Raw genomic sequence first — 12,489 nt, 5'->3', positions numbered from 1 at the left:
TAGGTTGAGATCCACTTTTAAGTTTAGCAACATGCAAGATTAGGATACCATGTGACCGCTTTGGCCATCTCCTGTTTGCAGAAACTGGTTTGGGACTCCTACCTGTCCGCCGGACCCAGGACAAGGCCACTGGTCAGGAGAGGAACCCCCGACCCTGCCTGGGGTTCTTTCCTAAACCGACCTGCTCCCCTCTAAAACGTGACGGGCCCTTATGACATCATTTAACACCGTTAAAGCAAAATCAGTGCTCTCCCGTCCACCCGTCTCCCTCGTTTTCCCTGCTCACCATGAGGAGGCCAGCAGGACCTTGCAGTCAGCAAAGCCGGCGCTCAGTTGTGTGGACAAACGCTCGCGGTTGTCAGGGCGACAGGCCCCGCCCATTAGGCTCTGGGGAAAGCGCGAGGACACGCCCATACCGCTTCGCGCAGTTGAGCCGGAGTTCTTCCGGCCGGCGCCCCGCCCCTCCTGACAGGCTGCCCCGCCCCCACCCAGCCCCGCTTGGCGGTTGACGGAGCGAGTGAAAGCGGTCGGAGGCTTTTACGGCTGCGGCGTGCCGGGAAGTGCGTGAGTGCGGCCGCCGGGCCGTTTTGTTCTGTTTTCCAGATCCCGGGGGGTCTGGAGGCGCTGGAGTGTGCGCTGAGCGCGGAGAGCGGTGTGGGGACGGGGCGCTGAGCGTCTTCCGACTTCGGTCGCCAGCTCCTCCCTCACTGTTTTCCTCCAGTGTGTTGGCGAATCTGTGAGGGTTTCGTGAGGGAAGGGATCCGGCACGCGATTGGGTCCAGCGGCTGACAGCGGGTGGGCTGCCTGGGCCACCACGGTTTAGGCCACCAGGGGGACGGGGCTCATTTGGCAATTTAAGGACGTAAATAAATTGGCTCCAAGAGGGTTGCTTACCTTGAGATTAATGACCTTCGGATTCTTCTCTCTGCTCTGTTTACTTTCTGTGCCAGGTATATGCCCTTTTCCCTAAGAGCAGCTCTAAGCAAGAGTTGAAAACGATTTGAAGCGATTCCTGGGTAAAATATTCCTTACACATGAAGGTCGCTGAGGCCCCAAGACTCACTGTTATTTGCCAAAGGTCACAGATTAATTGATCTAACCAGTAGCACAACCCTCAGAACTTGTCTCCTCCCCACCTGAAGATATACTGCCACCTTAGACCAACAGGAAAACGAGAAGACATTAAGTGAGGTTGTTTTCCTTCTAAAGCCCAACTGAATTCTATCATTTAAAGACCTTACCTAAACCCTGTTTTGCCGTAAGACCTGAAATACGTTAAAAATCACTGGCACCATCTCTCATCTCTAAATTCTAATTTTGTAATGCCACATCTCTTCCAACATCATTGACTGAATGTATTATTCACAAATACGTAGTTGTCGGGCTAGGGCTCACAGACCCTTCAGACCCGTTGTACAGACTGTCACAGACCCCTCACGCAGGTCTAGAGCTAGGTAATTGGGAAAGATCGGGGAGCCGTTGGCAGACCACAGGGGCTCAGTCCTCAGCAGCAGCAGCAGCAACAGCCTACCCATGACGGGGCCCCTTCCCCCCAGGGGCGGGGGGCCCTGTGGATCAGAGCCATTTATTTGTCCTTTATACTTGAGTCGATAACCCAGGACACCTGGGTGCACATGCGCAATTACATTAGACAACCAAGGAACACCTGAGCACATGTGCATTATTTACATCAAATACTCGGCAAGATTCCGAACCCCTCGAGGGATCCTGAGCATTAATCTTTACTTTCCCTATAGTAGTAATGAATGAGCTAGTTTCTGTGAGTTAAAGTGTTATTATCCCCACTGTTGTGTAATAGTTGTCATCTCACCTCAAATCCTGGTAGCAAGATAAAAACATCTTAATGTTGACCTCATATAGGGTTCTAATTCAGTTTACCATAGCTATTTGGTATGGGAGTAAACTTTTGTTTTAAATTAGTTTTTCAACAAAACTACTGTTTCATGATACAAAATCTTTGTCAACTCAAACTAGGATTAATGGGGGTAGGGAGGTGTTATGGTAATCCTAAACTACTTTTAAATGGTGAGCTTCTAGGAGAGGGGATTTATTCAAACTCTTACTCTGTCAACCTCCCTTCTAGGGAAGAGGAGTTGCTATGGGTGTATTAGGTTCCAAGATGCTGGACTATGTTTTAGGGGTCACTATGCTATAAGGGATTACCAGTGAGTTTCATTCTCCTTTAGAACTCTTTGTCCAAGCTGCAAAAGTGGTAAGAAGGCCTGTTTCCTATTCTCCCTTCTTTACCTTCCAACAGACTGCCCCTTCTGAACATAATCATCTCCTTTCAGCTCACTTGTATCTGGCTTCTGGGTCTACACCAAGCAGTATTCCAGCCTTTGGAAGCAAAATCTCGTGTCACCTACCTCTCTGATTACATACTCTCTGGTGCTGGCAAGTGTGCTGGAGTAACTTAGTCTTTGGGAAAATGTGCTTCATCTGTTTGGGTCAAGTCTACTAGAACCCGATGACAATACTGCTCTGCATTTCTTTGCCTGTTTTCCTTCAGCTTTTATTGTCATTTAAACTTCATGAAGAAGAGTGATTAACAACTTTGGGCACCGTAACCCCTAGTAAAGTGACAGTTTTCCATTAACCTAGGACTGGAGCTGGTTAAGTCTTAACTCCTTAGCCCAGAGTCACTGGAAAAAGGCTATCAGTGGGGATTGCACCCCCTTCTCACCACACACATCCAAGTTCTCAGAATAATGGGGGACTTCTCTTAGTCCCTAACTCGTTTGGCTCTTTACTTATACAACAGTAACCTCCATGATTTCATGCCAGGTTTAAGGAGCAGCCCCAGGTCCCCGCTGTACTTAAATTGTTCATTCACTGAATTGTGAACCCAAGGATATATATTACTCTCAATGGATAAAATAAACTTAAGTTCCTTAAGGTCAAGCATATAATAATAAATATAAACTGCATTAATACTTATAAATTAACATGTTAAAGAACTGGACAAATTTACGTTTGCCACACTAGCTACATTTTCCCCCAGGCAAATCTTTTATTATGCATAATAGTTCTTGGACGTTATAGCAGAAATGAAAAACTCAAAACACTTGGAAGATGAAGATGAGAAAATCTCCCAGAAAACAGTAAAAAGAAAAAGAAATGGAAAATAGTAGAGAAGAAAAGCAAGAGGACATGTCTAGAAGCTCAAACATCCAAAGAATAGGAGTTCTAGGAAGGGAGAAAAGAGAAAATGGGGGAGGGAGACAGGAATCACGAATAAAATCATTTAAAAAAATTTCCCCCAAGATTCATGCTTGATGTTCAGATTGTCAAAACTATATTATTTAGGGCAGTGTGCATGGGTAGGAAAACTATACAGCAAGAGAATAATTAGGAAGTCATTAGTGGTTATCTTGGCAGAGATGGAGAAGGAAATGCAGTTGGAGAGAGGGACACATGGAGGCTTCTAAGAATTAATTTTCTATTTCACAGCTTGAAAGATGGGTATCCAGATGCATATTTTACTTTCTTTAGTACATAATGCACTATTTTTATGTATAATACATATAAAAAATTTAAAATGAAATACATGAAAGCATTAGCACCCTGACTTTCAAATTATGAAAGATGCAAATCTTGACACAATGCTTAAAAACGGGGTAGGGCGGGTAAAATCACCATGGGAATCTGCACTGTTTTCCTTCAGGGCTGAACCAAAATGAAAGTAACAGGAGGACTGAAATTATTTGGCACAATAAATTTTAACTGAATACGGTGCTGTGATTTTAATCTACACTTTCTGCTAGTTAACTATAAAATTAACCCTTAAAACTGATCTAAAAGGCTATTTTAAAAGTTTAAGTTGCTTCCTGCTTGCCCTTCAGCATTCATTCCAAAAGCCATTAGGTGGGGCTGAGCAAGATAGGCATCTAGGGAAGAGGGGTGAGATGGAGGTTGGCAAAGGGTTGGTGATGCAGTAGCCCGGAAAGGGGTATTGGTGCCCAAATGAGGTGAGGAGGGTCTCTGAGGGGACAAGGTTGTACATAGCAGCAGCCTAGCTTGAGGTGAGGAAGGTATTAGGATGGAGGCAGCAGTGGCACAGGTTGTTATAGTCCGAAAAGAGTGGGACTTTTCCATGAAGGGGGAAGTGGTACAGCATGTATGAGCCCAAGAGGGATAGGTGAGGGGGGAAGGGGAATGGGGAAAATGTGTGTGGGATGGTGACAGTGGCAGTCTGGCGCTAGGTGGCAGAGCTCAGAGAGTAGAGACTGTGATTGGTGATGATGACAGAAATTTGGTTATGTAATACGTGGGGTGATGTTCCAAAAAAAGTACTGATGATAATGGAAACCAGGCTTCCCATTGTTGGGCAAGAGTGTTAAAACTATGGAAAGAAACTAAAATAAACCCCATACTGTTGGAATTGAATGTCAGGTAATAGATTATATAAAGGTTAATATAAAAATATCCAGTATATACATACTACACTCACGTCTATGTGTTTATACACTTGCAGCTTTGTCCACTTAGAGGATATGAGAACAGTGACAACTCCATAGTAATGAGCACTTCTAGCACCCAGATCTTGGTTTCTAAAATATTCCATTCATACTGTAGATCCTAAATACCATTCTCCATTAAGAGGACTAGTTTCCTTGGGCAGTAATTTTACCGTGGACACTCTTAACAAACACTTTAATCAGTCAATCAAAATTAACATCAACCAGAGTGGAACAATTGGAATTGTATCCACCTGATAGGATGCAATATTAGGAATTTCATGATTTAACCCCACAGCTGTACCAAGTAGTGGGAAATTATTTTCTAGTTTTGGCTGTCATGGTGCCTTTAAGGAGCCTCCTCTCCTTAGTAGCATTAACAAATTACACATAATGTAGCATGATCTATCCTATTGGATGTTGCCAGCTCTTCAAGGATGCCCTTAAATGTTGCTCACTTGGCCTCTTCACAGTCAGTCTTACTGCCCATCTAACATTAATTGCCAGCCTGCTTGACTGACACACCCAGGTTGTTCTAGTTTTTAGCTTCCCTCTGGATAGCACCCTTCCAGATTGGGTCTCAATGTCCTCCAAATGGATCTGTTCTTGCCTTGAGAGTAGGGTAAAGACAATCTTCCTTTTGATAAGGAAACTGAGGCTCAGAAAGGTTAAGTAACCTGTACAACATTATGCAGCTGGGATTCAAACCTAGTTCTAACTCATCCCACTGTGGCATAAAAGGAGGTACACCTACACATCTATGATAATCCACTTTCTCTCTCATTATCCTGTTTCCTTCACAGAACTTGTCACAACTCCTAATTATCTTCTTTGCTTATTATGTCTCCCTTAGGAGAAGTTAGTTCTGTGAGAGCAGGTTATCTTACCTGACATGTTCATAGCTATATCCCATGCTTGGAAAGTAGAAGTGCTCGATAAATATTGACTGGGAAAAAAAAGTTACCATTTTCCCATTTGTGTAATATCTTTTTTCCTTGATTCTTTTTTAAGACAGTGCAGTTATTTGCAAAAAACTTTCCTTTTTTTAGGTATATTTTTACAAAAGTGGGTAATTTCCATGATAAATGAAAATGGCCAATCCTTTAAGAGGAGAAGTATTGAATCTTTATAAAAACGTAAGTAATTATGTTGCCAATTTTATAAATGTTATAATATGACATGGATTGTTTAGAAACATATAATTTTTCTTTTTTAAGCTGCTGTATCTTGGACGAGACTATCCAAAAGGAGCAGACTATTTTAAAAGGCGTTTGAAGAATGTTTTTCTTAAAAACAAAGACGTGAAGGACCCAGAGAAGATAAAAGAACTCATTGAACGGGGTGAATTTGTAATGAAGGAGCTAGAAGCCTTATACTTCCTTAGGAAATACAGAGCTATGAAACAACGCTATTATTCAGATATCAACAAAACTAACTGATCATTATTACTACAATTTGGCTGAAATACTATATGTACTGGTTGCAAATCAGTGCCAACTGTTTATGTATACCAATTATTGTAAAATAATTCTAACTTAAAATGACAAGATATACATGTATAAAAAAATACATGAGCTGGTGCTCTATTAAACTAAAATTAATAGGTTTCAACTTCTATTCATCCTGTAAACTTAATCAGCAACGCTTTATGTTCAATTTTTATACTAAAATGGCGCTTTATTTATACTACCAGTTATAAATTAATGAGAACCCAATTTTGAAAGTATAATACACTAATATTAATTTTCTAACTTATTCTTAGCCCATTTCTCCATTTTACTGACATGAAAATGCCATTTAATGCACATTTAATAAGCAAAATAATTTCTTACACACTTATTCCCCTTAACTTTTGAAGGAGTGCCTTATTTTTGACCCAATTTGGTACACTAACAGCACACATTCAAGGCTCATGACAAAACAAATAGCACCTGGTAATGATTTAAATGCATTTATAGAAATAACATGTATGGAGTAAGATTACTTCTGATCTTGAAATAGCTTGCCAGTGACTGGCATTACATAAATAACTATTCAATTATTTCTATTAATTCTGCTGATGGCTCACTCTGGGCCTTAAAACACATCACTTATTGTGCATCAATATTTGATAAAAAGTAACAAATAATTTCATTCTGTTCTTTTGTCATCAAAGCAGATCTGTTTTGCATCTACTTCTAAATGAGTTAGCATGGCAGTGGACCTAAACCTAACCTAAGTTTAAGCAAATACTTAAACCTTTACGTAATGTTCACAGGACTTTTTATAAATAAAGAATGTTTCTAACCTACAACCTGCAAAAAAGACTCACTGGCATACTACAGTATCTACGTCTTATAAAGTATTCTATATCAGTTGTTTCGAATTGTCATCAAGAAAAACACACTATCATAATCACCGTAACTATTTTTATTACATTACAATAATTAGGAGCAGTACAGTTCATGACAAAAATATTACAAATTTCAGATCACTTCACAGCACATACTCCTATAAACATTTAAAAGTTAATTTTAATTAAAAGAGTGGTCATTTTTAAATTTAATGTTTGATATGACCAACATTCCTAGGTCAGCGCAACCAAATGATGGAAAACAACTGGATCACACTGCATATGTCCCACAAAAAAAAAAAAGCACAATGTACAAAATGTGCATGTTTCAGTTTACACTATACAAAAATAGTTAAAATACATTCCAGGTAAACATGTTACATTAAGAAATAGTACTAGTAAGAAATTGGCACTCAAAGGAAAAATGCAAAAGTATTTTCAACATGAAAACACAAGACAGTGGAATTGGAAACTCTGGGATAAAACATTATTTAATCCATTTAGCTCTATAGGGTGGGGGAGGGTGGATCCTCTGTAATTGACATTTCTGCAGGTAATAATTTTGTTTTTCCTAAATTCATCTAAATTGCCTATCATCTTCCCAAACAGGCATTTCAAACTATGAAACTAGAACACAAATCTTAATTTATGATTATTCTTCAAGAACTAACATTAATATATCTTTGGAAAGAAATAATTTTCATTTGCTGACAGAATTTACAGCTAACAGTTGTATGCTATTCAAATTCTCAATGCAGAATTCATGCTACCCAATATTAACACCGAATTTGCTAAATATAAATTCAGCTTTAAAGTAAATGCTGGGTTTTAAAAAACTTTACTACATAATTATCAAGAAATTATTACTTTTTGACAAATGGAAATGACCTCAGGTAGTTTTTACTACCTACAAAACCCCTAAATGTATATATATTGTTTGGAAAAATATGGTTAGAAGAAAAAAATCACTGGAATACAAATGAGATGAGCTTGTGCAAACTGTAACTTAACATGCCTCACAAAGTTTATATATATATATAAACTTTATATGTATGTTAGGACAAACATATATATATGTTAGGACAAAATTGTGCAATGGTGGCAAAGGTTTTGATAAGCTATAGAAGTTAGGTTCTAAATTCCTATGCAGTGTGACTCAGTTAAAATAGAGCCTAAAATTCCTAACTGGGAATATTCACTTAAATTATACTATATGTGTAAGCTATATTCTTCCACAAACATGGAAGACTATATGTGGAAGACAAACATGCCTAAAACTATAGTTTAGCACTTTTTCCCAAATTCATCAAGAATTTTTATCTTTAAGGCTGTAATAATTAGATACCATTTATGTTATTTCTAGGATTCTTTCTCCTTTTTAAAATCTCTACAAAAACAAACCCTTTGTTAAACCATTCAAAATTCATGTAATAAAGGATAATTACCACTACCTTAAAAAAAAAACTGTCCAACTACATAAAAAATTCAAGAGTTCTAAATATCCTATCAGTTATGCACTGCAGTTCCTGAAGTATGGCCATTTATTTCTTTGCCTTCCTCAAGAGGAGGTACTATGTAAGTCTTATGACCCTTCCTAGACAATGTTCCATAAATCTGTAGTCTAGTACAGCATTTCAGAAATCTTACTGGTTTTTACAGAGAAGTTTCCTTTTCTGTGAATTAGTTCAGGCACCTGTTTATTCATACCTAGATAAACAAAACTATTTTATAAGTCAATGTTTAATTTTTTGAAAGTCTATTTTAATTACTTACACAAGAAGAAAACCTAGAGTATTACACACTTGGGAATTTTAACATTTAGTATCTGACATACAACTTAATGTGTACTACAATTGTCTCAATAGAATCACATAGTTATGCCAAATAAAAAAAATACAATCCAGTTTAGTGATTTAAAACAATGAAGTAAAGTGATCTATATAAAGTAGCTTGACTAAACAGTTGCATTGGAATCACTGCAAAACAATTATTTTAGAACGGGAAGAAACCTTAGACCAAACCCCTCCTTTGCAAAACTAAAATGTGCACTGCCTTATCTCTGGGTCATGTTCCAAATATCTTACTAAGATATTGCAGATTACTGTAGCACTACCTAAGGACAGGGATTATGTCTCTTGTTTGGGGATACCATATCATATTCAGTGCCTTGTGTACTGGCTGGCATCTGGTAGGCACTTGATACATATTTGTTGAATAAATGAGTTCTGATAAAAAGTAAGCTTTATGAAATAAATTTTAAAGTATTTTTCATTGTAGGAAGATTTTCGTTATTAAAACACTGCTACCAGGGCTAGTCCTAGCTGTAGAGTACCTAAGGAATCTTTTAGCACTACCTTTATTAAATTCTCCTTCTACTGAGTTGGGTTCTGTCTATTCATACCAGGTGTGAAAATTCCTACTTAGTCACTAACGGACTGGGCAGCAAAGAGATGATGTTCAAAGGATCAAGATTAAATTGCTACGGCTACCACCTGAAAATCAGCTATCAGGTCAAATCCCATTGTAGTGTCTGTCAGATTATTTTGAGCCCTGAGGAAATAAAATGTAGGGCAATTTGATGTGACTTAATGGGACACCTTCATGGAGATATCCATAGCAGAAATAAATCTTGAGGTTAAAGGAATTGGATGTATTAAAAGAAAATTGCATCAAGTGATGGGGCATGTGGAAGGGTAGACTGGCAAGATGACACAAATATGGGAGGGGAGTCCTGAAACTGGAGAATGGATATTCAAATATAAACTTTACCTCTTGCACAATTTTGCCCAAGACTTCTACTAAAGATAACAGGTAAAAAGTTACAGAATGTGCTGAGCTTGACAAATGGGTGTATCCTTATGTAAAGTGAATATAAATAACATAGTTTAAAGTTAGAGCCTTTGAGATGACTTTTTTTAACATGAAGAAATGCACAGTGATTTGCCTAAAATCAGAGTTCTAAAAGACACATATCGAGAATCTAAGTCACCTTCCTCCTCGTCCAGTGATTTTCACACTATTTCACTTCAAATATTTTAAATTAAGTAACATTTTAAATGCTTTAAAAGAACTGTTTTCATTAATATTAATTTATCTATTTTTTAATATGAATTTAGGAAAGTGTTTATGAAATGTTACTTTAGCTAGTAAGAACTAGCCAAACCTAGAGATTTTGAAACTTTCACTTCATCGTTTAAAAAAATTAATGTCTTGGCACCACCCCACCCTAAAATATCAACTTTTAATATTTAAAAGTAATTTTTTTAAAAAGTTCTGTTTTTTAAAACAAAAGCAATGCTCCTGACTTGTCAGTGGGACCACCATATAGTGAGAATGTATTTTGTTGAACTATACAAACTCTCTCCTAGCCCTCATTTTGACCAATCAAGGCATGGCAACACTGGATGACCACAGGGATGCAGTCCATACTGCAAAACTCTCAATGAAGCTCAAAGGTTCACAAAGGGCCTGGCCTTGCAAACTTGGTCTCTTCAATACCTACTATCCTATAACTGGACCAAATAATCTTCAATATTACTACTAGAATTAAAACTATTTTCAAAGACCAAAGTTCAAGAAAAGATTTAAGGCTGGCCGGTTAGCTCAATTGGTTACAGTATGGTGCTGATAACACCAAGGTCCAGGGTTTGATCCCTGTACCCACCGGCTGCCAAAAAAAGAAAAAAGATTAAAGTTATACTAAGAGTAATCTGACACAGGGAAACTATATTTAATTCCTATGAGAATTTTTTATACATGTTAAAATTTTTTCAATTAATATAAAAATTTAGTAGCAAGTAAATATAGCCCCAAAATGGTTGCTATAATCCCCATTTCATCCTGGGTCTGCCTTAACAGGAAAATCTATTACGAGTTTTATAGTAATTTATCTAATGTGAAAAGGAAATGGCCTTTTAATGTTTTCCATTGCCTTGAATTTTTTTTTCCATTTTTTTTCTTTTTTATAGAAAAAATATAGTTTTGGGGGGAGAGTGACCATGACTAATAGCAGTGGAAAGGGGGAGAAAACCTTTGTGAACAGTGTAACTTTACATTCATTAAGGATGACAAACTATAGGACATGATGCCTAGAAGATGAATCGACAGGAAGCCCATAAATTTGTGTTCCCTCAATGTTTCAGTAGAACCAATCATAAAGTCTCAACTGAAGTTATACTTAGTAATTAATCCACATATGTAACAAGATAAAACACAGAATAGGGATGATTTGAAAGCTTCATTAATTCATTTCACATCAACATTCACAATTGGTAAGAAAAGTAGAAAGTAATCAACCGCATGCACCAAAAACCCCAAGACAGAAATCTCAGGTATTCAGTTTCTTTTTCACAGGCATTGCTAGTTCAAAAACCAAACTCAAGGAATACTGGCACTTAGAGGAAAAAAAGTTTCCACTGTCATTTTAAAGTAAGCATTTAAGATAAAAGCTAACAGTTTGCATGGAGCAGGAAAAAAATTACGTAATGCTAAAACAAACGCTAATAATTTAGTGTAATGTACAAAAATTACCACTTTTATACTTAAGTATGCCTTAAGAAAAAAGTACAAATTGTATTTACATAATTATACACTTTGTCTTTGACTTCTTTTTCTTCTTTTTACCATCTTTGCTCATCTTTTCTTTATGTTTTCGAATTTCTCGAACTAATGTATAGAAGGCATCGTCAACACCCTGAAATATAAAAATAAAAAGTATTAAAATGTTAATATTTACATATGATGGTTTGACGTACACAGGTGGCAAATTTCCATTTTTAATGGAAACATTAATATTGAGATAGAATAAGGCCACTGTTTCTCTTAGGGCTACTGAATACTTTTGTATATCACATATATCAGACTTTTAAGATTCTTAAATGTCTTATTCATAGATATTTTGTAAACATTATAAATACAAACACTGATTATCACAATATGCAATGATAATCAATTGCAGAATCTTACATAAACTTAACAAATGACTTTTTCCCAGGAGAACTTAATTTGCAACTAACTTTTCCATATGGCAAACGTCAGTCACCAAAATCCAAATGCATGTGCACATGTGTATGAGTGTGTGTGTGTGTGTGTGTACATTTAATTGTCCCTGAGTTCTTGGACTTTAGATATAAGCCATGCAACCATAAACTATTTTCATGAATCTTCACAGTAACAATGAGTTCTGGCTCCATTCTTACATAAAATCTGTTAGATTGAAATAATTTTCCAAGAAGTAAGCAAGCAGTATCTGAACATACTATTCCAATAATTCAGATCAAGAAGTAAACAGTATCCAAAATATTACTTCAGTTTTCAAATAATACATACTAAAACATAGTTTCAATTCACATACTTATTGTTAAGAAAGAGGTTTAAAGTGACTCCAACATAATGCTACTTTGAAAAATGTAACACCTCTGATTTGTGGAGAAATGGGCTAAAGCATTTGAATGGCATTGTAGTTTATGAGTCTGGAAGAGATTCTCTCATTTATTATTGTTTTAGTTTCTGTTTAGTATATAAGTATTCAAAAGCTTGCCATATAAAGGCAAATGCTCTGTCATTAAGGAGTTTTCAACATTTGATCATTGTGGCCTACACCTATTTGCCATCAAAGCAAGGCATCTAAGTCATTATGGCTAAAAGCAATTTTAATTCAGACTTAATTTTCAACCTAAT

At 37.0% G+C, this 12,489-nt stretch overlaps 3 protein-coding genes across 5 annotated transcripts in view; 1 reads left to right on the top strand and 2 right to left on the bottom strand.

Annotated features, from left to right (window-relative positions):
* DNAI7 (dynein axonemal intermediate chain 7) overlaps window positions 1–325 on the bottom strand; it is a 64,184-nt gene extending 63,859 nt beyond the window's left edge. Inside the window, exon 1 of the mRNA XM_063075768.1 lies at window positions 287–325. Coding sequence (XP_062931838.1) covers window positions 287–289 — 3 coding nt within the window. The 5' untranslated portion in view covers window positions 290–325. The remainder of the gene's footprint in view (window positions 1–286) is intronic.
* A 159-nt stretch (window positions 326–484) lies between these two features.
* Window positions 485–6,115, top strand: ETFRF1 (electron transfer flavoprotein regulatory factor 1). 2 transcript variants are annotated; one of them, XM_063076329.1, is made up of 3 exons: window positions 485–564; window positions 5,528–5,614; window positions 5,696–6,115. In XM_063076329.1, exons 2-3 carry the CDS (start codon window positions 5,564–5,566, stop codon window positions 5,915–5,917), a joined length of 273 nt encoding a protein of 90 aa, XP_062932399.1. In that variant the 5' UTR covers window positions 485–564; window positions 5,528–5,563; the 3' UTR covers window positions 5,918–6,115. The 2 variants fall into 2 exon arrangements, with proteins under 2 accessions (XP_062932399.1, XP_062932401.1); XM_063076331.1 differs by having other exon boundaries at window positions 487–560.
* A 767-nt stretch (window positions 6,116–6,882) lies between these two features.
* Window positions 6,883–12,489, bottom strand: part of KRAS (KRAS proto-oncogene, GTPase) — a 41,089-nt gene continuing 35,482 nt past the window's right edge. For both annotated transcript variants that reach the window (XM_063075601.1, XM_063075602.1), the window contains exon 5: window positions 6,883–11,503. In XM_063075601.1, the coding sequence (XP_062931671.1) occupies window positions 11,387–11,503 (117 nt within the window). In that variant the 3' untranslated portion in view covers window positions 6,883–11,386. The remainder of the gene's footprint in view (window positions 11,504–12,489) is intronic.

Source organism: Cynocephalus volans, chromosome 12 (assembly GCF_027409185.1).
Source record: "Cynocephalus volans isolate mCynVol1 chromosome 12, mCynVol1.pri, whole genome shotgun sequence".
Lineage (NCBI taxonomy): Eukaryota > Metazoa > Chordata > Mammalia > Dermoptera > Cynocephalidae > Cynocephalus > Cynocephalus volans.
Note: the sequence above shows the minus strand (reverse complement) of the source record. Positions and strands in the feature narration are given on the sequence as shown.